General features: G+C 42.2%; 1 protein-coding gene across 4 annotated transcripts in view; it reads right to left on the minus strand.

Moving 5' to 3' along the window:
• The window catches only part of pex1 (peroxisomal biogenesis factor 1), an 89,448-nt gene that overhangs the window by 10,175 nt on the left and 54,588 nt on the right, over positions 1-24,685 (minus strand). For 2 of the 4 annotated variants that reach the window (XM_072283110.1, XM_072283109.1), the window contains exons 16-21: positions 19,886-20,020; positions 16,948-17,012; positions 13,135-13,277; positions 8,456-8,559; positions 6,355-6,531; positions 772-990 (exon numbers count right to left, since the gene is read on the minus strand). In XM_072283110.1, coding sequence (XP_072139211.1) covers positions 772-990; positions 6,355-6,531; positions 8,456-8,559; positions 13,135-13,277; positions 16,948-17,012; positions 19,886-20,020 — 843 coding nt within the window. Of the gene's footprint in view, positions 1-771; positions 991-6,350; positions 6,532-8,455; positions 8,560-13,134; positions 13,278-16,947; positions 17,013-19,885; positions 20,021-24,685 lie in introns of those variants that run through there. The other 2 variants (XM_072283112.1, XM_072283111.1) reach the window with 2 other exon arrangements.

Below are 24,685 nucleotides of genomic sequence, written 5' to 3' on the forward strand. Positions count from 1 at the left end.
GAGCACAGAAACACGAGATAGATTTCTCTTTGCCTGGGGACCTGTTCCCTTTGTTTAGAAAGAATAGATCCTCTGCAAAGGAGGTAAAAGGAAATCAAACTACTAGAAACTCAACAGGTCAGGCAGCATCTGTGCAAAGAGAAACATTTTACTCTTTCTCAATTCATCATGATCTGTTTTCTGAATTATCCCTAAGCTAGTTCAGAAACAAGGCTAATTTTGTCTATTGTTTAGTATTTCTCATTCCAGCAGTGTTTTAATTAGTTCAAAGCGGATTTATTATCAAAGTATGAGATTTGTCTTCTTGCAGGCAGCCACAGAACAAAAATATGGCTCTCACTTAAAGAAAACCCCACACAAGACCATCAAACATGCAGAAAGAATGAATCACGCAAAGAACAAAAAGCAAACAAATAACACAGAGAACATTAAACATCAAACCGCAGAATCCCGAAAACTGACTCCGCAGCCACGAGCCGCCAAGACGAGTGAAAGCCAGTCCAGGAGACGCGGCCACAGCACAAGTCACTCAGTTCAGAGCTGTATCAGTGGCTGCGGACCACAGCCACGTATCCAGTTCTGAGCCAATGTGCGCAAATAGTAACGTGTGATTAGAGGTGGAAGGTAGCAAAATATTTCTTAGGGAAGACATACAACATCACTGCAGCACTGTAACATGATGTTTAATTAGCTTAAGCATTAAACTCATTTTAAAGCAATTGTCAACCCAGGAATAATACAATTATTTATTTATTTACAAAAAAGGCAGACCTGTTCTGAAGAGGTTCCATTTCCCAGTTCTGATTCATATGAACTACCAAAATATAGGCGCCAAATATTAGGACATGGATCATCAGGTACTATTTCACTGCTGTCCAGGTAAATTGGGGAATGTTCCACATCTCCCATAGATTCATCAGAGCCACTGCTATGATTCAAGAAAATCATGGAAGATAAGCTCACATCACTATCAGAGCCCGAACGTATATCCTAGAACAAATTAGCAAAAATTATATTTAATTAATGTGCATGAATCAGCCAATATCACTCAGAAAACATTGGCAACATTTAAGACTATTTTTGAAGCAATATAAATGCAAAGTAATTTTAAATCAATGTGGAGAGAAATACAAATAATGTGATGAAACTCAGTTACTATTTGCATTGAATTGAGATTGCCCAGTGAAACCTCCGTCAGTTCTATAGGAAAGAAATCCAACTCCCCTTTGCTTCCAAGTATTTGACCCTTTTTAAATTGTCAAAGAAAATGCTTTTAGGATTTAGAGGGTAAAACAAGAGGTAAAAAAATCAATAATGTTCCATATTAAGATAGTTAAACTTTAAAAATGAATATAGCCCAGTTATTCTCATTCTCCATTTTCTCCTGTCCTACTTTGCAATATTCATTAGGTGAGGTTTCAAACCTGCACCTATTATGCCAACATTATAGTCAGCACTGAGTTGTGAAGACTTTAACTGCTCTGAAGATTACCTGATTTTAGTATCAGTGGCTGGAAGATAGTTGTGATCACTCCAAATAAAGATGTCATTAGAATCAGCCAGCCACGTGCTGTGTTGGGAGCTACATACATCATTGAAAGTTAGGCCATCTGGCCCGTCAAGCCTGCTCCGCCATTCAAAAAGATCACGGCTGATCTGGTCATAGCCTCAGGTAGGTGGAGGTGACGCTATGTCCCCTAGTTCTACTCTCACCTACCAGTGGAAACAACTTCCCTGCCTCTATTTTATCTATCCTTTTCATTCCTCTCATTCTTCTGAATTCCAGCAACTCAATCTCTCCTCATAATCTAACCCCCTCACCTCTGGAATCAACCTGGCAAACTGCCTCCAAAGCCAGTATATCCTTCCTCAAGTATGGAGACCAGAACTGCATACAGTACTCCAGGTGCGGCCTCACCAGTACCCTGTATAGTTGCAGCATGACCTCCCTGCTCTTAAATTAAATCCCTCTGGCAATGAAGGCCAACACTCCATTTGCCTTCTTGATAGCCTGCTGCACCTGCAAACCAACATTTTGTGCTTCATGCACAAACACTCCCAAGTCCCTCTGCACAGCAGCATTCTGCAAATTTTTTTACCATTTAAATAATAATCTGATATTTTTTTCATTTTTCCCAGACACACAGAAACATTTAGATTAAATAGCAGGTATAACAACAATAAATTGAGGACCAGGAAGGATTTAGGAAAAAAAAGATAGCTGAGAATAGAATTCAGGAGATAAAATGAACAATATTGGCATGTATTTAGAACATTTTAGATAAATACATCATTTTTAAAGCAGGAACAAACACTGATAAGGCAGCATGACTGGTATGGAGGGGCCACCGCACAGGATTGGAGGAAGATGCAGAGAGTTGTAAACTCAGCCAGCTCCACCATGGGCACCAGCCTCCCCAGCATATGGGGTGCCTTCAAAAGGTGATGCCTCAATAAAGGCAACATCCATCACCCAGGACATGCCCTCTTCTCATTGCTGCCATCAAGGAGGTGGCGCAGCAGTCCCGAGATCCACACTAAATGTTTCAAGAGCAGCATCTTCTCCTCTGCCATAACATTACTGAATGAACCCATGAGCACTGCCATATTATTTTTCCCTCGCTTTTATTTAATGCACTATTTAATTTTTAATATACATTTCTTATTGTAATTTATAGTTATCTATTGTACTACCGCCACTAACAAAAAAATTGACAACATATGCCAGTGATTCCGATTCTGAATAAAGATACAGGAAATACTGAGGAATGAGAAGCCCACCAAACACATGAGCAGCAGACAGCATCGGCAGCTGTGACAACACAGAAACTAAAGAGTGGACTAAAGTAAAAATGGAAACCATTGGATCAATCAAATTAAAACTGAGAAATGAAACAAGATATCCATGAGCCCACAAATAAAAAATAAAGCAAGCTGTGGAGGGAGGTCACTAAGCAATAGATGGTAAATGCTAGTGATTCTGCAGATGCTGGAAATCCAGAGCAACACACACAAACTGCTGCAGGAACCCAGCATCAACAGTCCACATTTCAGGCCGAGACCCTTCATCAGGACTGAAGCAATTAATGGTACAAGTTTGATAAGTGAATGGAGGATGGCAGAAACGTTCAGAAGTTAATTTAGCATTTTACAGGGTGGAATAAAGGAAGATTAGAAACAGTACCATCATAAGTAAAATATTCAATAAACACTTGTCAATACATCATATTTTTAACTGGTCTAGGGAAGACTTAATAGGGGTTTATTACCATAAATTAAGTTATTAAAGATGATAGAATGCCAGAATTTTAATGGGTACCAGCATTTTATCAGGGAAGCAACAAATCTGAACATCAGAGGGAGAAAAGATACTGAAATCATTTAGAGGAGGGAAACGTTAAAAACATTGATAATGAACAGTTGACATGGTTTTCGAAAGCAGTCTTACTTTACCAACAAGAGGAGAATGAATTAGAGTGTGCTTCAGCAGCATATGCCTAACAGAACTGGCTGACTGTGACACAAAGGAGGGAAAATTAGTGTAAAATGTCAAGTGGGCTCCGAGGGAGAAATTCTGGGATAACTACGGCTGTTCCGTACTTATAATACTACTGATTTATACTTCAGGTCAAAGATACAACATCTAAAATAAAGACTATAAAAACTAAATAAATGTAACATTCAACAAATTACATGAGAACTAACTTGCAGGTTGTTATTCATTAAGAACATAGAATAGTACAGCACATTACAGGCCCTTCGGCCCACAATGTTGTGCCAACCCTCAAACCCTGCCTCCCACCCCCCACCTTAAATTCCTCCATACACCTGTAAATACGTAAAATCATATTTACATATGATTTTTTATACACAAAGTCATACATACTTTATTTCTAAGTAGTCAGTCTTAGAGCACTGCAGCACAGAAACAGGCCCTTCAGCCCAACTAGTCCATGCTAAACCATTAATCTGCCTAGACCCAAGACCTGTACTAGGACCATAGCTCTCCATACCCTTCCCATCCATGTACTTCTCCAAACTTCTCTTAAGTGTTGAAGTCGAGCCCCCATCTCCCCCTTCTGCTGACACCTGAGTGAAGTTGTTCCACCTCATGTTTCCCTTAAACATTGCACCTTTCACCCTTAACCTATGACCTCTAGTTGTAGTCCCATGCAATCTCAGTTAGAAAAAGCCTGTTCGCATTTACCCTATCTATACCTCTCATAATTTTGTATACCTCTATCAAATCTCCCCTCAATCTTGTACATTCTAGATTAAGTCCTAATCTGTTCAATTTTTCTCTGTTACTCAGGTTCTCAAGGCTCAATAATATCCTTGTAAATTTTCTCAGTACTCTTTCAACCTTATTGATAACTCTCCTGTAAGTAGGTGCCCAAAAATGCACACAGTACTCCAATTAGGCCTCACCAACATCTTATACATAACATCTGTCTCCTGTACTCAATACTTTATTCATGAAGGCTGAGATACCAAAATACAAAATAATAATTGAAGTTCTGATGAACCTTGGTTAAAGCCCAACCTGATGAAGAATTCTGGTTGCCATCTTATGAAAAGGATGAAGAGGCACAAAAGGTTGTGCAGAAATAATACTTACAGAAAATTGCTGGGTCTCGTTTCTACTACACAGTGATGTATTTAGATTACCAAATATATTTGATAGAATGTACATTTGATAGAAAGACCAAAGATAGCAGTAGTTTGCGTGAAAACATCAACTTCTAGAGAGAAGAAGAGTTCTTGCACCAGGTGTGATTAAGGGGAAGAGTAGATGCATTTAAGGTAAAGCTAGGTAAGCAAATGCAGGAGAAAGAAATCAAGGCTGAGGCTAATAGAAATGAATAAGAATGGAAGAGTTTCACCAAAGTGTAAATGGTGACACAGAACAAGTTGGTTAAATTGCTGTTTCTATGCTATGTATTCCTGTTACTTCTTCTCATAGCTGGAAAAAATTAGCTGAATGCCTATTGAATAAATAAAATGCAATATCACACTGAAGATATGTTTTTTTTAAGCTAAAATCAATGTTGTGCTATACATCGTAAATGTATTCCATTAACAAAATTCAGATAGTCCTGTACAGAAAACATCCAGACGTGAACACAGGGTGCAAATTGACAAGTGGTTCCGCAGCCAGTTCCAAGCAGCATAGTAGTAACTACAATGCCTCGTTCTGGCTGCTGAAATGTGATAATCATCCTCAGATTGTGCTGAGTTAACAATGCAAAGGGACCAGGTCTTTGGGTATACTTAAGCAGAGACTGACAGGTTTTTGATCAGTCAGGGTGTCAGAGGGTACGGGGAGAAGGCAAGGGAATGGGGTTGAGAGACAGAATGAATGGCAGCGCAGACTCGGTGAGCTGAATAGCCTAATTCTGCCTCTATGCCTTACATTCCTTCATACTACCTATTTAAATTAAAGCTGCATGTATTCAAACAGTAGCTAGCCCTTCTTGGCTGTGCCGAACCATTTTCTGCCTAGTCCCACTGACCTGCACACGGACCATATCCCTCCGTACACCTCCCATCCGTGTATCTGTCCAATTTATTCTTAAATGTTAAAAAAGAACCCGCATTTACCACCTCGTCTGGCAGCTCATTCCGTACTCCCACCACTCTCTGTGTGAAGAAGCCCTCCCTAATGTTCTCTTTAAACTTTTCCCCCTTCACCCTTAACCCATGTCCTCTGGTTTTTTTCTCCCCTTGCCTCAGTGGAAAAAGCCTGCTTGCATTCACTCTATCTATACCCATCATAATTTTATATACCTCTATTCCCTGGAGCGTAGAAGGATGAGGGGAGATTTGATAAAGTCCCAACCTATTCAACCTTTCTCTGTAACTGAGTTTCTCAAGTCCCGGCAACATCCTTGTAAGCCTTCTCTGCACCCTTTCAACCTTATTTATATCCTTCCTGTAATTTGGTGACCAAAACTGAACACAATACTCCAGATTCGGCCTCACCAATGTCTTATACAACCTCATCATAACATTCTAGCTCTTATACTCAATACTTTGATTAATAAAGGCCAATGTACCAAAAGCTCTCTTTAGTAAGTACTACTTCAACTGACCATTCAAGTATAATGTCAAATCTTATTTGTCTTCGGCTCATGGTTAGCAGGTTACAGCTGAAGTGCAACAAGAAAAGCTGTAAGATATCCTTTCTGCTTGCCTGCCTTTGGAAGCTAGATCTGTTTACTTTGCAGATTAATTGACAGCGTGCACAGGAATGCAGATAATGTTAACCCTTAAGTATAAATGCACCCAGAGCCACTCCATTTTAATTTCCTGCATGTATCACTGAGTTAGATACTCTTACAAAAGGTTACCTACTCCCAGCACACTCGACGACAGAGAGCCATGAATGGCATCCAACTGGGCATTACAGAGCAAAGCCTTGAGGTCAGCTCCCGTAAAATATTCAGTCATACTTGCTATCTGCTGGAAGTCAACATCATCAGCCAAAGGTAAATTCTGGCTCAATGCTTTCAGGATCTCGTAACGTGCCATCTGAAATGGGAGATGGAGAGCACAGTGTATAAGCAAGTTGAATAATTCAGCTCAAATTGTTTGCTCACACGTTGTATATATGAGTATCAATTGGAGGACAAGTCCAGCCAGATGTTCTAAAGAATGAAAGCGCTGAGTCTACACGGCAAACACAGTGAAGGCTCTCCAGAAAGTAGTCGAAACTGCCCATCGCATCACGAGTACAAGCTTACCCACCAAAGACGCATATGCAGCAAGGTGCTGAGAAAGGGCCAGTAACATCATGAAGGACCCCACCCACCTTGCTGAAGGACTGCTTGTCCTACCCCCATCAGGGAGAAGGCTACATACCATCCACGCCAGGACTACCAGACTCAAAAGCAGTCATCTTCCCCAAGCAATAAGGCTGATCAGCACCTCCACCTACTAATCTATCCCCCTACAACTACTTTATCACTTTGTGTACAGACAGTCCTGTACCTAGCATAACACGAGAGGGCACAGTTTTAAGGTGCTTGGAAGTAGGTATAGAGGCGATGTCAAGGGTAAGTGTTTTTACGCAGAGAGTGGTGAGTGCGTGGAATGGGCTGCTGGTGACAGTCATGGAAGCGGATACGATAGGGTCTTTTAAGAGACTCCTGGACAGGTGCTTGGAGCTTAGAAAAATAGAGGGCTATGGGTAACCCTAGGTAATTTCTAAAGTAAGTACATGTTCGGCACAGCATTGTGGGCCAAAGGGCCTGTATTGTGCTGTAGGTTTTCTATGTTCTATAAATAACGAGCGTGAAATAACAAGGTAAAGAGTACTTTAAGTGAGACCATCAGTTGTGGGAATACCAGAAGTAGGAGGAGTGTAGTTATCTCCTTTGGTTCAACACTCTGTTGGCTAAGGGGTAGTAACTGTCTTGAACCTGGTGGTGTGAGTCCTGAGGCACTTGTACCTTCTATCCAATGGCAGCAGTGAGAACAGAGCATAGGCTGGGTGGTGAGGATCTTTGACACTAGATGCTGCTTCTCTACAGTAATGTTTCATGTAGGTGTGTTCAATGGTTTGGAGGGCTTTACCCTTGATGTACTGGGCCGAATACACTATCTTTTGTAGGGTTTTCTGCTCAAAGGCATTGGTGTTCCCATGTCAGACCGTAATGCAGCCAGTCAGCACACTTTCCACCACACATCTACAGAATTTTACCAAGGTTTTTGATGACTTGCTGAATCTCTGCAGACTCTTGAGGAAGTAGAGCCACTGGCGTGCTTTCTTTGCAATTATATTTGTATGATGGGTCCAGGACAAGTCCTCTGAGATACTGACACCCAGGAATTTAACGTTACTGACCCTCTCCACTCTGGTCCCCCGATGATTACTGGCTAATGGACCTCTGGTTTCCCTCTCCTGAAGTTTACATTGACATTGAGCGAGAGGTTGTTGTTATGACATCACTCAGCCAAATTTTCAATCTCCTTCCTACATGCTGATTCATCACCCCCTTTGATACAGCCCACAACAGGGGTATCATCAGCAAACGTGTAAATGGTGTTGCAGCTGAACTTCGCCACAGTCATAGGTGTAAAGCAACTAGAACAGGGGACTAAGCACACATCCCTGTGGTGCTCCTGTGCTCTTGACCATGTCTGCACACTTTTATGCATTGGGTGCTGCCACGTTTGGCTGATTAGATATTTACATTAATGAGCAGGTGTACAGATGTACCTAATAAAGTGGCCACTGAGTGTCGTCTACCTTTGAATCTATGCAGTATACACTAGCAGGGAAAGAGTTGAAATTGACATGTGCCTATAAAAATAAATGCAACTTCCAAGCATTCACAAGCATTGTAACTAAACATTACTTTGCAAGTAACACGTTTTTCATTCAGACAATTCTTTAACCCCAAATGGGTTCTGTAATCTTCTCCTAACGATAGCCCTGAAACTGCCTCCTTACCTGATCAGGAGGTGGGCAGTACACTGATTTATCGAGACGACCTGGCCTTAACAGAGCAGGATCAATCAACTCCGGACGACTTGTGGCAGCCAGAACATAAACCCCTGTGGACAACAGTGTAGATAATTATATTAACCAATAGAAGCAGAAAACACACATTGTTACTCAATGAGCCTCAGTTGAGGATTTCATTGCTTGTTCAACAAAACACAAGATGCACTTTAAGAGTGAGACACTGACAATCCACACAAATGAATTGACTCACTAGTGGTGACCTCTGAATTTGATTTAAATTCACTTGATATATATTCAATATAGAGTGGTGCTAGAAAGTTCGTGAATCCTGTAGAATTTTCTGTATTTTTGAATACATATGACCTAAAATGTGATCAGATCTTCAAGCAAGTCCTAAAGCTAGATAAAGAGAACCCAATTAACTAAATAACACAAAAATCATTATACTTGTTCAGTTATTTATTGAGAAAATGATCCAATATTACATGTATTTGTTGGAAAAAGTATGTGAACCTTGGCTTTCAGTAACTGCTGTGACCCCCTTGTACAGCAATAACTTCAACCAAACGTTTCTGCTAACCGTTGATCAGTCCTGCATGTCGGCTTGGAGGAATTTTAGATCATTCCTCCTTACAAAACTGCTTCAACTCTGGGATGTTGGTGGGCTTCCTTGCATGCACTGCTTCCTTCAGGTCCTTCCACAACATTTATATAGGATTAAGGTCAGGACTTTGACTCGGCCATTCCAAAACACAAATTTCCTTCTTTTAAATTATTCTATTGTTGATTTAGTCTTGCCTTTCGGATCTTTGTCGTGTTGCATTATCCAACTTCTATTAAGCTTCAGGTGATGGACTATTACTTGACATTCTTCTGTAAAATGACGATACAATTTTGAATTCATTATTAACATAGAAACATAGAAAACCTACAGCACAATACAGGCCCTCTGGCCCACAAAGTTGTGCTGAACATGTCCCTACCTTAGAAATTACTAGGCTTACCTATAGCCCTCTATTTTTCTAACCTCCATGTACCTATCCAAAAGTCTCTTAAAAGACCCTATCGTACCCACCTCCACCACTGTTGCCGGCAGCTCATTCCACGCACTCGCCACTCTCTGAGTAAAAACTTACCCCTGACATCTCCTCTGTACCTACTCCCCAGCACCTTAAACCTGTGTCCTCTTGTGGCAACCATTTCAGCCCTGGGAAAAAGCTTCTGACTATTCACACGATCAATGCCTCTCATCATCTTATACACCTCTATCAGGTCACCTCTCATCCTCCATCACTCCAAAGAGAAAAGGCCAAGTTCACTCAACCTGTTTTCATAAGGCATGCTCCCCAATCTAGGCAACATCCTTGTAAATCTCCTCTGCACCCCTTCTATGGCTTCCACATCCTTCCTGTAGTAAGGCTACCAGAACTGAGAATAGTACTCCAAGTGGGGTCTGACCAGGGTCCTATATAGCTACAACATTACTTCTCGGCTCCTAAATTCAATTCCACGATTGAAGAAGGCCAATACACTGTACGCCTTCTGAACCACAGAGTCAACCTGCGCAGCTGCTTTGAGCGTCCTATGGACTTGGACCCCAAGATCCCTCTGATCCTCCACACTGCCAAGAGTCTTACCATTAATACTATATTCTGCCATCATATTTGACCTACCAAAATGAACCATCTCACACTTATCTGGGTTGAACTCCATCTGCCACTTCTCAGCCCAGTTTTGCATCCTATCAATGTCCCGCTGTAACCCCTGTCAGCCCTCAACACTATCCACAACAGCTCCAACCTTTGTATCATCAGCAAAATTACTAACCCATCCCTCCACTTCCTCATCCAGGTCATTTATAAATCACGAAGAGCAAGGGTCCCAGAACAGATCCCTGAGGCACTCCACTGGTCACCGGCCTCCATGCAGAATATGACCCATTTACAACCACTCTTTGCCTTCTGTGGATAAGCCAGTTCTGGATCCACAAAGCAATGTCTCCTTGGATCCCATGCCTCCTTACTTTCTCAATAAGCCTGGCATGGAGTACCTTATCAAATGCCTTGCTGAAATCCATATACACTACATCTATTGCTCTTCCTTCATCAATGTGTTTAGTCACACCCTCAAAAAATTCAATCAGGCTCGTAAGGCACGACCTGCTTTTGACAAAGCCATGCTGACTATTCCTAATCATATTATATCTCTCCAAATGTTCATAAATCCTGCCTCTTAAGATCTTCTTCATCAACTTACCAACCACTGAGGTAAGACTCACTGGTCTATAATTTCCTGGGCTATCTCTACTCCCTTTCTTGAATAAAGGAACAACATCCGTAACTCTCCAATCCTCCGGAACCGCTCCCATCCCCATTGATGATGCAAAGATCATTGCCAGGGGTTCATCCCTCGCCTCCCACAGTAGCCTGGGGTACACATCATCCGGTCCTGGCGACTTATCCAACTTGATGCTTTCCAAAAGCTCCAGCACACCCTCTTTCTTAATATCTACATGCTCAAGCTTTTTAGTTTGCTGCAAGTCATCACTACAATCACCAAGATCCTTTTCCATAGTGAATATTGAAGTATTAATTAAGTACCTCTGCTATTTCCTCCATACATACTTTCCCACTGTCACACTTCATAGGCCCTATTCTTTCACGTCTTATCCTCTTTCTCTTCACATACTTATAGAATGCCTTGGGGTTTTCCTTAATCCTGCTCACCAAGGCCTTCTCATGGCCCCTTCTGGCTCTCCTAATTTCCCTGTTAAGCTCCTTCCTATTAGCCTTATAATCTTCTAGATCTCTAACATTACCTAGCTCTCTGAACCTTTTGTAAGCTTTTCTTTTCTTCTTGACTAGATTTATTACAGCCTTTGTACACCACGGTCCCTGTACCCTAACGTAACTTCAACAATTGCAAGGTCCAGCAAAGCAGCCCCAAACCACGTTGGAATGAGGTTTTGGTGTTGGTGTGAGGTGCCTTTTTCCCTCTAAACATAGCAATGTGCATTTCTACCAAAAAATTCAACTGTTGCCTCATCTATCCACAGAACATTGTCCCATAAATATTGTAGAACATCCAGGTGGTCTTTTGCAAACTTGAGATGTGCAGCAATATTTTTGTTTGGTTTCCTCCGTGGTGTACATCCATTAACACCGTCCTTATTCAGTGTTTTCTTGAAGTGGATACGTGAACAGAGACTTTAGCAAGTTCTAGAGATTTCTGCAGGTCTTTTGCTGTTATCATTGGGTTCTCTTTCAGCTCCTTCAGCATTGCACGTTGTGCTCTTGGTGTGACCTTTGCAGGATGCCCACTCCTAGGAAGAGTAGCAACGTTACTGAATTTCATCCATTTGTAGACAATTTCTCTTCCTGTGCGCTGATAACACTCGGGTCTTTAGAAATGCTTTTGTAGCCTTTTCCAGTTTCATGCATCTCTACAATTCTTCTAAGGTCCTTTAAAAATTATTTTGATTGAGGCGTGATGAACAAAAACTGATCTTTCTTGAGAAGAGCAGCTCTGTCAGTAACCTGACTTTGTGTATCCTTTTTTTATAGTGCAGGGCACCTCTACAACACACACCTCCAATCTCATCTCATTGATTGGAGCACCTGACTCCAAATAGCTTTTGTAAAAGGCATTACCCCAGAGGTTCACATACTCTTTCCCACAAATACATGTAATATTGGACTGTTTTTCTCAATAAATAAATAAACAAACATAACGTTTTTGTGTTATTTATTTAATTAGGTTCTCGTTATCCAGTTTTAGGACTTGCGTGAAGGTCTGATCATATTTTAGGACATATTTATGCAGAAATAGAGAAAATTCTACAGTGTTCACGAACTTTCTAGCACCACTGTACATAGTCAACAAATTCCAATTCAGTCAAATGAAAGCCCTCTTTCACAAAAATGAATTTGCACTTATAAAATAATTTTCATAGCCCTAGGATGTCTGAAAGCAAGTTTTAGTTCACTGTTGTAAGAAAAATGTGCAGTAAATTTACAGCTATAAAGGAAATGTGCAAATGTCAAGAGAATTCGAACTGAAGGGTAAAAGTAGTGCAGGAATCCCTTGGGATTGTTTGAGGGATTTCCATCAACATAACCTTAGCCCCAGCGTTTTCAACTAACCTCTGTGCTCAAGTTACTGGAGTGGGCTGACTCCGGGATACAGAGCTGCTGAGAGGCGGCTACTAATAATTTGATTCAAACACCAGTACTTTACAACCACAGTGGTAGGGCAGGGACATTTCTCTTCATTACAAGTCTAAACCTTACTTAACAGTGACTGTCCCACAGATCGTAATCTTCATCTCGTCTTCAGGATTTTATTTTTTATTACTTATTTAGAGATAGAGCCCAGTTATAGTCCTTCTGGCCCGACGAGCCTGTATCTCCCACTCACAGCCATGTGACTGACTAACCCACTAACCGGCCTGTACACCTTTGGAAGGTGGGAGGAAACAGGAGCGCCAGGAGGAAACCCACACAGACATAGGGAGAATGTGCAAACGCTCAAGACAGTGACAGGAAATGAGCCCAGGTCACTGGTGCTGTAGAGCATAATGCTAACTGCCACACTACCATGTAAAATAAAAGATATCTGATTTATTTTGTGCATTTCTGTCAAATAAAACCAAAAATGGCAAATACCTTGTAAGCCTTCAACCCCATCCAACTGTGTGAGCAATTGGTTAACGACTCTATCAGTCACCCCCGTGCTGTCGTGACCCCGGCGAGGTGCAATCGAATCAAACTCGTCAAAGAAAAGAATGCAAGGTTTGGCTGCTTCTGCCCTGCAGATCAAAATGCAGAAGCCTGTTCATTTTTGTTAAAGAATTCAGTTTTGAAACCAGCTGATATAATGTGTTTAAACTGTTTTTTTTTCATGTTTACTTTCATCCAAGTGACAATACTTTTTTAGCAGATGGGACCTGTACAAAAGGGACGGGTTGCACTCAAATCCGAGGGGGATCAAAATTCTTGCAGGCAGATTTACTGGAGCTGTTGGGAGCAGTTTAAACTAATATGGCAGAGGGATGGGAGCCAGTATGATAGAGCTGAGGATGAACTAGCAGGTTTACAAGTAGATGATGAATATAATATGAAGATAAGGAGGGACAAGTCAAGGACTGGGTACAAATGCAGACAGAGTAAAGAGTTAAATTGTATCACAGAGGCAAAATTCAAAAGGGCAAAGAACGCAGGACTGAAGGCACTGTATTTAAATGTGTGTAGCATTCGTAATAAGGTGGACAAACTAGTGGTGCATTTACAGATTGGTCAGTATGACGTTGTGGACATCACTGAGTCGTGGCTGAAAGATGGCCATAGTGAGGAGGTAAACATCAAAGGATATACTTTGTATCGAGAAGACAGGTAGGGTGGCACGGGGGTGGTGTGGCTCTGTTGGTAAGAATGGAATTGCATCTTTAGAAAGAGGTGACGCAGGGTCAAAGAATGTTGGATCTTTGTGGGTGGAGTTAAGAAACTGCAAGGGTTAAAAAACCATTATGGGAATCGTATATAGGCCTCTGAATAGTAGCCAAGATGTGGGTTTGAGATTGCAAAGGCAGCTAGAAGAGGCATGTAAAAAGGGTATAACACAATTGTAATGGGGAATTTCAATATGCAAGAGTATTAGAAAAATCAGGTTGCTGTCAGAATGCAAGACAGGGAATTTGTTAAGTGACTACAAGATGGCTTTTTAGAGGAGCTTGTGCATGAGCCTTCTCGGGGAAAGGCCATCTTAGATTGTGTGTTGTGTAATAACCCAGATCTTATTAGGGAGCTTAATGTAAAAGCTCCCTAATAAGGAAGGAGGCAGTGATCATAATATGACTGATTCATACTGCAATTTGAGAGGGAGGAGCACAAGTCACATGTATCAGCATCACAATGGAATACAGTAAAGGGAATTACAGAGGCATTACAGAGGAGCTTGCCCAGGTGGATAGGAGGAGGATACTGGCAGGGATGACGGCAGATCAGAGAGGGTTGAAGTTTCTGGGAATGGTTCACAAGGCGCAGGACAGGTATGTCCCACAGAAGTAGCTCTCAAATGGTAGGGTTAGGCAACCGTGGCTGACAAGGGAAGTTAAAGCTAAGGAAACGGCATGGTCATGATCTTTAAAGAATCACTTGATTCCAGCAAGGTCCCAGAGGTCTGGAAGATTGCAGATGTTACTCCACTCTTTAAGGGAGTAAGGCAAAAGAAAGGATATTATAGGCCAGTTAGCCTAACCTCAGTGGTTGGAAAGTGTTGAAGTCTATTTTTAAGGATGAGGCTTCAGGGTACTTGGAGATTAATGATAAAATAAGTCAAAGTCAGCATGGTTTCTGTCAAGGGAAATCTTGCCTGACAAGTTTACTAGTCTTTGAGGAAATAACTCTGAAGCAGAGTGGACAAAAGACAGGCAGTGGATGTCATTTATTTGGATTTTCAGAAGGCATTTGATAAGGTGCCACACATGAGGCTGCTTAACAAGATAAATTCCTATGGCATTACAGGAAAGATACTGGCATGGATAGAGGAATGGCTGACAGGCAGGAAGCAACGAGTGGGAATAAAAGGGGCCTTTTCTGGTTGGCAGCCAGTGACTAGTGGTGTTCCTCAGGGGTCAGTATTGGGACCGCTACTTTTCACATTGTTTGTCAATGGTTTAGATAATGGAATTGATGGCTCAAAGTTTGCGGATGACAGGAAGATAGCTGGAGGAGTAGATAGTGCTGAGGAAGCAATGTGATTGTAGCAGGACTTAGACAAATTGGAAGAATGGGCAAAAAAGTGGCAGATGGAATACAGTGTCGGGAAATGTCTGATAGTACATTTGGTAAAAGGAACAATAGTGTGAACTATTATCTAAATGGGGAAAAGGTTCAAACAACAGAAGTGCAGGGGGACATACGAGTCCTCACGCAAGACTCCCAAAAGGTTAATTTACATATTGAATCTGTGGTAAAGAAGGCAAATGCAATGTTGCCATTTACTTCAAGGGGAATAGAATATAAAAGCAAGGAGATAACGCTGAGCCTTTATAAGACACTAGTCAGGCTGCACTTGGAGTATTGTCAGCAGTTTTGCGACCCATATCTCAGGAAGGATGTGTTGTCATTGGAGAGAGTCCAGAAAAGGTTCTCAAAGATGCTCCTGAGAATGAAGGGGTTAACATATGAGGAGCATTTGGCAGCTTTGGGCCTGTACTCACTGGAATTTGGTAGTATGCATGGGGATTTCATTGAAACCTGCTGAATGTTGAAAGGACTAGATAGGGTGGATGTGAAGAAGATATTTCCTATGGTGGGGCTACCTAGACCCAGCGGACACAGCCTCAAAATTGAGGGACGACCATTTAGAGCAGAGGTAAGGAGAATTTGTTTTTAGCCAGAGAATAGTGAATCTGTGGAATGTTCTGCCACAGACTGCAGTGGAGGCCAAGACCGAGGATATACTTAAGACGGAATTTGATCGCTTCCTGATCAGTCAGGGCATCAAGGGATATGACGAGAAGGCCGGTGTGTGGGGTTGCGTGCAATCTGGGATCAGCCTTGGTGGAATGGCAGTGCAGACTCAACGAGCTGAATGGCCCAAATCTGCTCCAACGTTTTATGGTCTAAATGCCTACTAAAATCCATATATACCACATTCACTGCCCTACCTTCATCATGGTAGAGCAGCGGGTGTTCACGGGAGTGCAGTCTGAGTTAGAGAGCTACGAGGAGACACTGGACAAACCTGGGTTGTTTTCTCTGGAGCAGTGGCAGCTGAAGGGAGATCTAAAATTATGAGATGATGACAGGCATTGATAGAGAAGACACGTAGAATCTTTCTCCAAGGCTGGAAGTGTTTAATTTCAGAGGTCATGCATTTAAGGTGAGAGGGGATAAGTTAGAAGGAGAAATGAGGGAAGTTTCCCCTCCTCCCTCCCACATAGAGAGTGGTGGCCTCCTGGGCTGGTGGTGAAGTTGAAGAGGCTCTCAGAGAGACACATGATTATGCATAGATGGGGGTGGGGGAGCCGATACAGACATTGTGTAGGCAGAAGGGGTTAATTTAGTTTGTCACAACATTGTGGGGTTACAGTGCATCCCAGTGTTCTTCAAGTCTCTGTTCTATGTTACAGAAATTCCTCTATTCATCCCCAACTTCCTACATGTTTGACTCCTGATAGACTGAACAACTCTTCTGAACAGAAAATCCCTGCTCTGGTTTGTAGACACTCTTAGCAAATATTTAAACTGTAGAGAATTCTCTGTTAAAGGAAAACCTCTGACCATCACAGGTTAACTGTTACAATAATCCAGTTTTCCTCCCGTTTGCTGTAACCATTGGAGCTGTGAAGCACTAAATAAACTACAAATGCAAAGTTTAAACTGAATTAATGAATGTCCATCCCAAAGCATCCACCATCATCTCGACAGTCACGATATACCTCCCAAAAACAGACATCGACAGATACAACATACCTCCTGAAAACATCACGAACCGCCTGCTCACTTGCACCGATATACTTGCTCAACAGTTCAGGGCCCTGCAGAAAAAGGATTTTAAGTCTGTGAAATTATATAAACTCGAGATTTATTTCTATTCTTGTTCACCGCACTCTATTTAAGAGGAATGATCATTTCCCAGCTTTACTCTGCTGAGTTGTGTAACAGAGTGACACAAGTGTCTTTTCCTCTCTCCATGTGGAGACTCATTGCCATTTACATTTGATGATGTCAAACTCAAAGGAAATAAAATCTCTAGATTGCCTTTCAGATCACAATGTTTAATGACTATTAATTTCAGCAGGTAGATCTGGAGCAGTTATGAAGGTTTATTAATGGAAACTGCCTAAGAAAAAGCAAGCAGACTAGGGGAGAAAATTAACTTGAGTAGGAACCTATCCAGTTCAGTGACAGCCTTGGTTCAGTGATTCAAATCCAAATCTCCTGTGTTTTTGATGTATGCTAACACTTTGGTGCAGTACTGAAGGAACACAGCAGCTGAAGGAACACAGCAGCTGAAGGAACACAGCAGCTGAAGGAACACAGCAGCTGAAGGAACACAGCTGCTGAAGGAACACAGCAGCTGAAGGAACACAGCAGCTGAAGGAACACAGCAGCTGAAGGAACACAGCAGCTGAAGGAACACAGCAGCTGAAGGAACACAGCAGCTGAAGGAACACAGCAGCTGAAGGAACACAGCAGCTGAAGGAACACAGCAGCTGAAGGAACACAGCAGCTGAAGGAACACAGCAGCTGAAGGAACACAGCAGCTGAAGGAACACAGCTGCTGAAGGAACACAGCAGCTGAAGGAACACAGCAGCTGAAGGAACACAGCAGCTGAAGGAACACAGCAGCTGAAGGAACACAGCAGCTGAAGGAACACAGCAGCTGAAGGAACACAGCAGCTGAAGGAACACAGCAGCTGAAGGAACACAGCAGCTGAAGGAACACAGCAGCTGAAGGAACACAGCAGCTGAAGGAACACAGCAGCTGAAGGAACACAGCTGCTGAAGGAACACAGCAGCTGAAGGAACACAGCAGCTGAAGGAACACAGCAGCTGAAGGAACACAGCAGCTGAAGGAACACAGCAGCTGAAGGAACACAGCTGCTGAAGGAACACAGCAGCTGAAGGAACACAGCAGCTGAAGGAACACAGCAGCTGAAGGAAGCTGCCTTGTTGATGCTGAACCGCCTTGTTTCCTCTCTCATGTGGATCCAACATATTGGGTGCCCCAACTGAAGTAGCACTGGTCAAAGATTACATATCGAACAACCAATATCACTAAATCATCTCATTTACTTTCAATTTATGAGACAACAAACTGTGCTAATGCCAATATAAATAAATAGCAATAAATAATGATAACAAGAGATGAAGAGTCCTTGAAAGCAAGTCCATTGGTTGTGGGAACAGTTCAATGACGGGGGCAAATGAAGTTGAGTGAAGTTATCCCCTTTTGTTCAAGAGCCTTATGGTTGAGGGATTATAATTATTCTTGAACCTGGTGGTGCAAGTCCTGAGGCTCCTGTATCTTCTTCCTGATGGCAACAGCGAGAAGAGAGCGTGACCAGGGTAGTGGGGATCCCTGACGATGGACACTGCTTTCCTGCAACAGCGCTTTACGTAGATATGCTCAGTGGTTGGGAGGGCTTTACCCATGACGGTCTGGGTGGAATTCCTGTCCTCTCAGAATAAACACTAACAAATTGTTATCTTCTCACTGCTTGTAAACTGTTTTGTAACTCCCCTAGGTCAACAGGGCAACTAGATAAATAGTCCTTCCTATAATACCGAAGTCCAACATTGGCAAGGCTTTCTCTTACTACATCAACTATGTACACAGCCATTCCTCCCAGAGAAAATCTTCCACAATGAAAGCACAGACTTCCTCCCCAAAAGTCAGTCCTCAGGCTCCCCAGTTGTTTAGTTCTGGAGGTGAGATTAAAGGGTAGCTTTGAAGGAGAAGAAATTGTTAGGAAGATGGAAGAGGATTTAAGAGATAATGATAAAGGAAGCACACACAGATGCTGGAATTGTCAACAAAGGAAGGAACAGAATTGAAAAAGATTACCAAGTATGAATGAGTGAGATCATCGATCGGCAAAGGAAGGGACGGAAATGGGAGATTACCGAGTATGCAACAGTGAGATCATCAATCAGCAAAGGAAGGGATGGAAATGGGAGATTACAGAGTATGAAAGAGTGAGATCATTGATCAGCAAAGGAAGGGACGGAAATGGGAGATTACTGAGTATGAAACAGTGAGATCATTGATCAGCAAAGGAAGGGACGGAAATGGGAGATTACCGAGTATGAAACAGTGAGATCATTGATCAGCAAAGGAAGGGACGGAAATGGCAGATGTTACCAAGTATAAAAGAGCGAGATCATTGATCAGCAAAGGAAGGGACAGAGGTTAAATCAGAGGGCTCCAGCCACCCCAACCAAAAATTGTTTTAGCCTCTTCTGTCTGGCAAACAGTAATGTAGCATCAAGGACAGAACCAACAGGCTCTGGGACAGCTTCTTTCACCAGGGTATGAGATTATCAATACACATTAATCTGATTGCATATCTGACTGTAAATACATGTATACAAAACAAGGTTTCCCTTCCTTATTGTTTGTGCATAGCGACGGAGACGTAACATAAAGACTTTTATTCCCTCATGTTGTGAGATGGATGCAAGAAATAAATTAAGTGAACAGTCAATAATGAACTACATGCTGTGGACAGGCCTAGTTCAACAGAAATACATTGTTAAAACAGCAAAAAGCATCAACTCAACCGATGTACTTATATTTTACAAAATGGAATCAGGAGCAATAGGAATGAAGTTTATGCAAAAGGAATAACTACCGTGATGTAAATTATTAACAAAGCATTTGTGATGGCGACATGTATTATAGTACCTTAACACTAATGAAGTTCATTCCACTTTCTTTGGTGACAACACTGGCTACTAACGTCTTTCCTGTCCCAGGCGCTCCATAGAGCAGGATTCCAGATTGCATTCTTATGGGTAGTCTTGCAAACAGCTGTGGATACTGTAAAAATGCGTTAAGTTATTCCAAAGACACAATAATCTTAAAAAATAAATTTGGTATCTCGTTCATAGATCTAAAATTACTTCTAGCTTTCGTGGGAAAAAGACTGCATGTTTATTAAATTATCTACTGAACATGACTAAAAGATTTCTGTGTGAAGCAAGCCTGACTAACAAGTGACTTGTATATAACTCAGCTTCAGTGTGCATGGACTGCACCGTTAATCTTCCATAGAATTTTCCGTGACCTTAGCTGTCACCAGTGTTCAAGTCCAACCAATTCTTCCTCCCAGTGCTGCACAAATTCGCATTCTTGACTGCACTTCACCTCCCACTTTCAGTAAACACCACTGCTTTTTCAACCCTCCATGATCCTCCACTTGTGACCTCCTGGACAATTCTGCCTTCCCTCATCGTTGTTTCACCAGCTGCACTCAGCTGTCTCGGCCTCAAGCTCTGATTTCCTTCTCCAAATCCTACCACTATATTTTACCTGCTTCAACACACACCGTAAGACAAATCAAAAGCAGTGGATGAACCAGGAGGTTTGTAGTGTACAGAGGGTTAGGTCTGTGGCACTTTAGTCTGGCAACCCAGGTCTGTGCAAGAAAGCCAGCTATGGTTTGCAGAGGGCTATTTCAAGAGCTAAGAAACAATTCCGGGCTAGGCTGGAGGCAACACTGGATGCACGTCAACTCTGGCAGGACTTGTAGGCCATTACTACCTGAAGCTTTACAGAAGTTGGAAGATGCAACAAGACAAATGATCCCAAACACAAGAGTAAATCAACAACAGAATGGTTTAAAAAGAGGAAAGTTCCTGTTTTGGAATGGCCAAATCACAGTCCAGATCTTAAGCCAATGGAGATGCTGTGGCGTGACCTGAAGAGGGCTGCTCATGCAAAGTACCCCAGAAATATTGATGAACTGGAAGTTTTGTATGGAGGAGTGGTCTAAAATTCCTCCTCGGTGTTGGGCAAGTCTGATCAGCAGCTCCAGGAAAGGTCTGGTGGAGGTTATTGCTGCTCAAGGAGGTCCCACCAGTTATTCAAGGGTTCACAAACTTTTGCCAGCCTCAACTGTAAATGATTTTAAAATGTGTTCAATAAAGACATGAAAAGTACAATTGTTTGTGTGTTATTAGTTTAGGCAGATTGTGTTTGTCTATTATTTTATGAATAATTAATGAATAATTAATGCAGAAAACCAGATAATTGCAAAGGGTTCACAAACTTGCTACTGTAGTTGAGTGGTGTCACCACAACAACCTTGCACTCAATGCAAGACCAAAGAGCTGACTGTGGACTTCAGAAAGGGTAAGACAGGGGAACACAAACCTGGTCCCAACATATCGAGGTAGCTATAAAGAAGGCAAGACACTGGCTATGTTTCATTAGGAACTTGAGGAGATTTGGCTTGTCACCCAAAACGCTTGAAAACTTCTACAGATATACCATGCAGAGTATTCTGACTGGCCATATCACCATCTGGTATTGGGGGGAGCTAACGCGCAGGATCGAAGTAAGGGCAGGGTTGTAAATTCAGTCAGCTCCATCGGAGTACTAGCCTCCATAGTATCCAACATCTTCAAGGAGCGGTGCCTCAGAAAGGTGGTATCCATCATTAAGGACCTCCACCACCCAGGACATTCACGGCCTCCTCTACTGTAAAGATGAAGCCACACTCAGGTTGGAGGAACAACACCTTATATTCCGTCTGGGTAGCCTCCAACCTGATGGCATGAACATTGACTTCTCTAACTTCCGCTAATGCCCCACCTCCCCTTCGTACCCCATCCCTTATTTATTTATTATTATATATTTTTTCTCTCCCTCCTTTTTCTCCCTCTGTCCCTCTGACTATACCCCTTGCCCATCCTCTGGGTTCCCCCTCCCCCTTTCCTTCTCCTTAGGCCTCCTGTCCCATGATCCTCTCGTATCCCTTTTGCCTATCACCTGTCCAGCTCTTGGCTCCATCCCTCCCCCTCCTGTCTTCTCCTATCATTTTGGATCTCCCCCTCCCCCTCCAACTTTCAAATCCCTTACTCACTCTTCCTTCAGTTAGTCCTGACGAAGGGTCTCAGCCTGAAACGTCAACTGCACCTCTTCCTAGAGATGCTGCCTGGCCTACTGCGTTCACCAGCAATTTTTATGTGTGATGCTTGAAATTCCAGCATCTGCAGATTTCCTCGTGTTTGCCCTTTTCTCATTATTACATTCAGGTAGGAGATACAGAAGCCTGAAGACACACACTCAATGATACAGGAACAGTTTCTTCCCTCTGCCATCCAATTTATAAATGGACATTGAACCCATGAACACTACCTCACTGCATTTATTTTATTTTCTGTTTTCGAACTACTTAACTACTTAATACACATATTTACTGTAATTCAGTTTTTTCCCCTCTATATTTATCATGTATTGTGCTGCTGCTGCAAAGTTTAACAAACCTCACAACATATGCCAGTGATATTAAAACGGATTCTGAAAGCATACCTTTCTGACCCAGGTTTATCACTTGCCACTATTGTTTTTGACCTTTGATCTGGATTCCATTTTTCACCACGTTAAAACCAGGCACATGGATGTAATTGTTGTTCATGAAGTAAATTAAGGTAGTAATAGTGGGTACAAACAATTGGTGGACGAACTGAATAAGTATTTTGGTTCCCTCTTCAACGTGGAAAACATCAGCAGTATGCCAGAACTTTGAGTGTGTGAGGGGTAGAAGTGAGTGCAGCTGCTATTACTGAGGAGAATGCAATTCAAAGATTCAAAGTACATTTAAGTAAAGTTGCTGAGGAAGCTGAAAGGACTGAAGGTAGGTAAGTCACCTGGACCAGATGGACTACATCCAGGGCTCCAAAAGAGGTGGATGAAGAGGTTGTGGAGGCATTAGTAACGATCTTTCAAGAAATTACTAGATTCTGGGATAGTTCCTGCTCCTATGCCTTATAACCTAAATGTTATTCACTGGCCCAGAGCCAGTGACTATACACCAGAGCCATCAGCAGATTTTATCTGTGTTCACACCATAAGACACAGGAGTGAAATTGGGCCATTTGACCCGAGTCTGCTTCACCATTCCATCATGGCTGGTTTATTATCCCTCTCAACCCTATTCACCTGCCTCCTCCCAGCCCAGTAACCTTCGACACCCTTACGAACCAAGAACCTACCAACCTCTGCTTTAAATATACCCAGTGATGTGACCTTCACAGCCAACTCTGGCAATGAATTCCAGATTCACCACCCTCTGGCTAATGAAATCCCTCCTCATCTTGGTTTTAAGTAGATGTCCCTCTATTCTAGTCCTAGTTTGCCTCACTATCAGAAACATCCTCTCCAGGTTCATTCCACCTTGGCCTCTCATTTCTGTTTCTCCCGGGGGAGGGCCGGATTCCAGTTACGGTGTTTAAGATATTGGTGCAGTTCTGATCGCCTACCTACAGGAAAGTCATCAGTAAGATTGAGTGAGTACAGGAAAATGTACAAGAACGTTGCCAGGAACCCAGTTACAGGGAAAAATCGAGCAGGATAGGACTTCATTCCCTAGAATGTAGGAAAATGAGGGCAGATTTGACAGAGGTATTCAAAATTATGCAGTGTATAGATAGGGTAAATGCAAGCAGATTTTTTCCACTGGGACTGGGTGAGACAACTAGAGGTCATGGGTTAAGGGTGAAGGGTGAAATGTTTAAGGAGAACATGAGGGGGAACCTCTTTATTCAGAGGGTGGTGAGAATGTGGAATGAGCTGCCAGCAGATATGGTAGATATGGATTTGATTTCAACACTTGAGAAATTTGGATTAATGCATGGGTGGGAGGGGTATGGAGGGCTACGGCCCGGATGCAGGTCGACGGAACAAGGCAGAATAGAAGTTCAGCATGGACTAGATGGGCCAAAGGGCCTGCTTCTGTGTGTAGTCTTCTACGACAAGGTTCAACAATGCATCAAGATACTGTTTTAGTCAAACCTTGCCTTTCCCTTAGCTCAGTAACCCAGCAACCTCAATGATCAGTGTTCCATTCAACCAGTCTACATCAGAAACCTCTATCCATTTTTAAGAGCTGTTGACTCTTTGGCCTTTGGAATTTCCACTCACACAAAAGCTTTCTTCTGGACTATTAAAGCAAAAACTTCACACAGGCTTAAAAGTTCCTTCCCCCAGGCAGTTAATCTGTTGAACCATTCTAGTTAGCCCCTATCCCCTCTATCTATTACCCCCGTCACTATACTGCACTGTAAATACTTAAAATCACTTTTTATAATGTTGTTTACATTGTTAATACATGCTGGGATTCATGTATTTATGCACATTTCATTCCATAGCCATACTTTAACCTCTAACCTTATTGTTATATATTTTATTATTCTTTATAATTGTTGAATGTTGTTTTTTGTTGCATGTCACACCCTGACCAACCCACCACAGCAAATTCCAAATATATTTAAACATATGTAGTGAATAAAGTTGGTGCTTGACATCTGTCCCCCTTACATTTCTCTTAGACACTGATCAGTGGTTCCATCTGATGTGGAATTTTTTTTAAGGTCAAGAAAGCAACATTCCTGCCTGTGGCCATCAAACTTTACAACTCCTCCCTTGGAGGGTCAAACACCCTGAGCCGATAGGCTGGTCCTGGACTTATTTCATAATTTA

Source organism: Mobula birostris, chromosome 19, assembly GCF_030028105.1.
Source record: "Mobula birostris isolate sMobBir1 chromosome 19, sMobBir1.hap1, whole genome shotgun sequence".
NCBI classification, from domain to species: Eukaryota; Metazoa; Chordata; class Chondrichthyes; order Myliobatiformes; family Myliobatidae; genus Mobula; species Mobula birostris.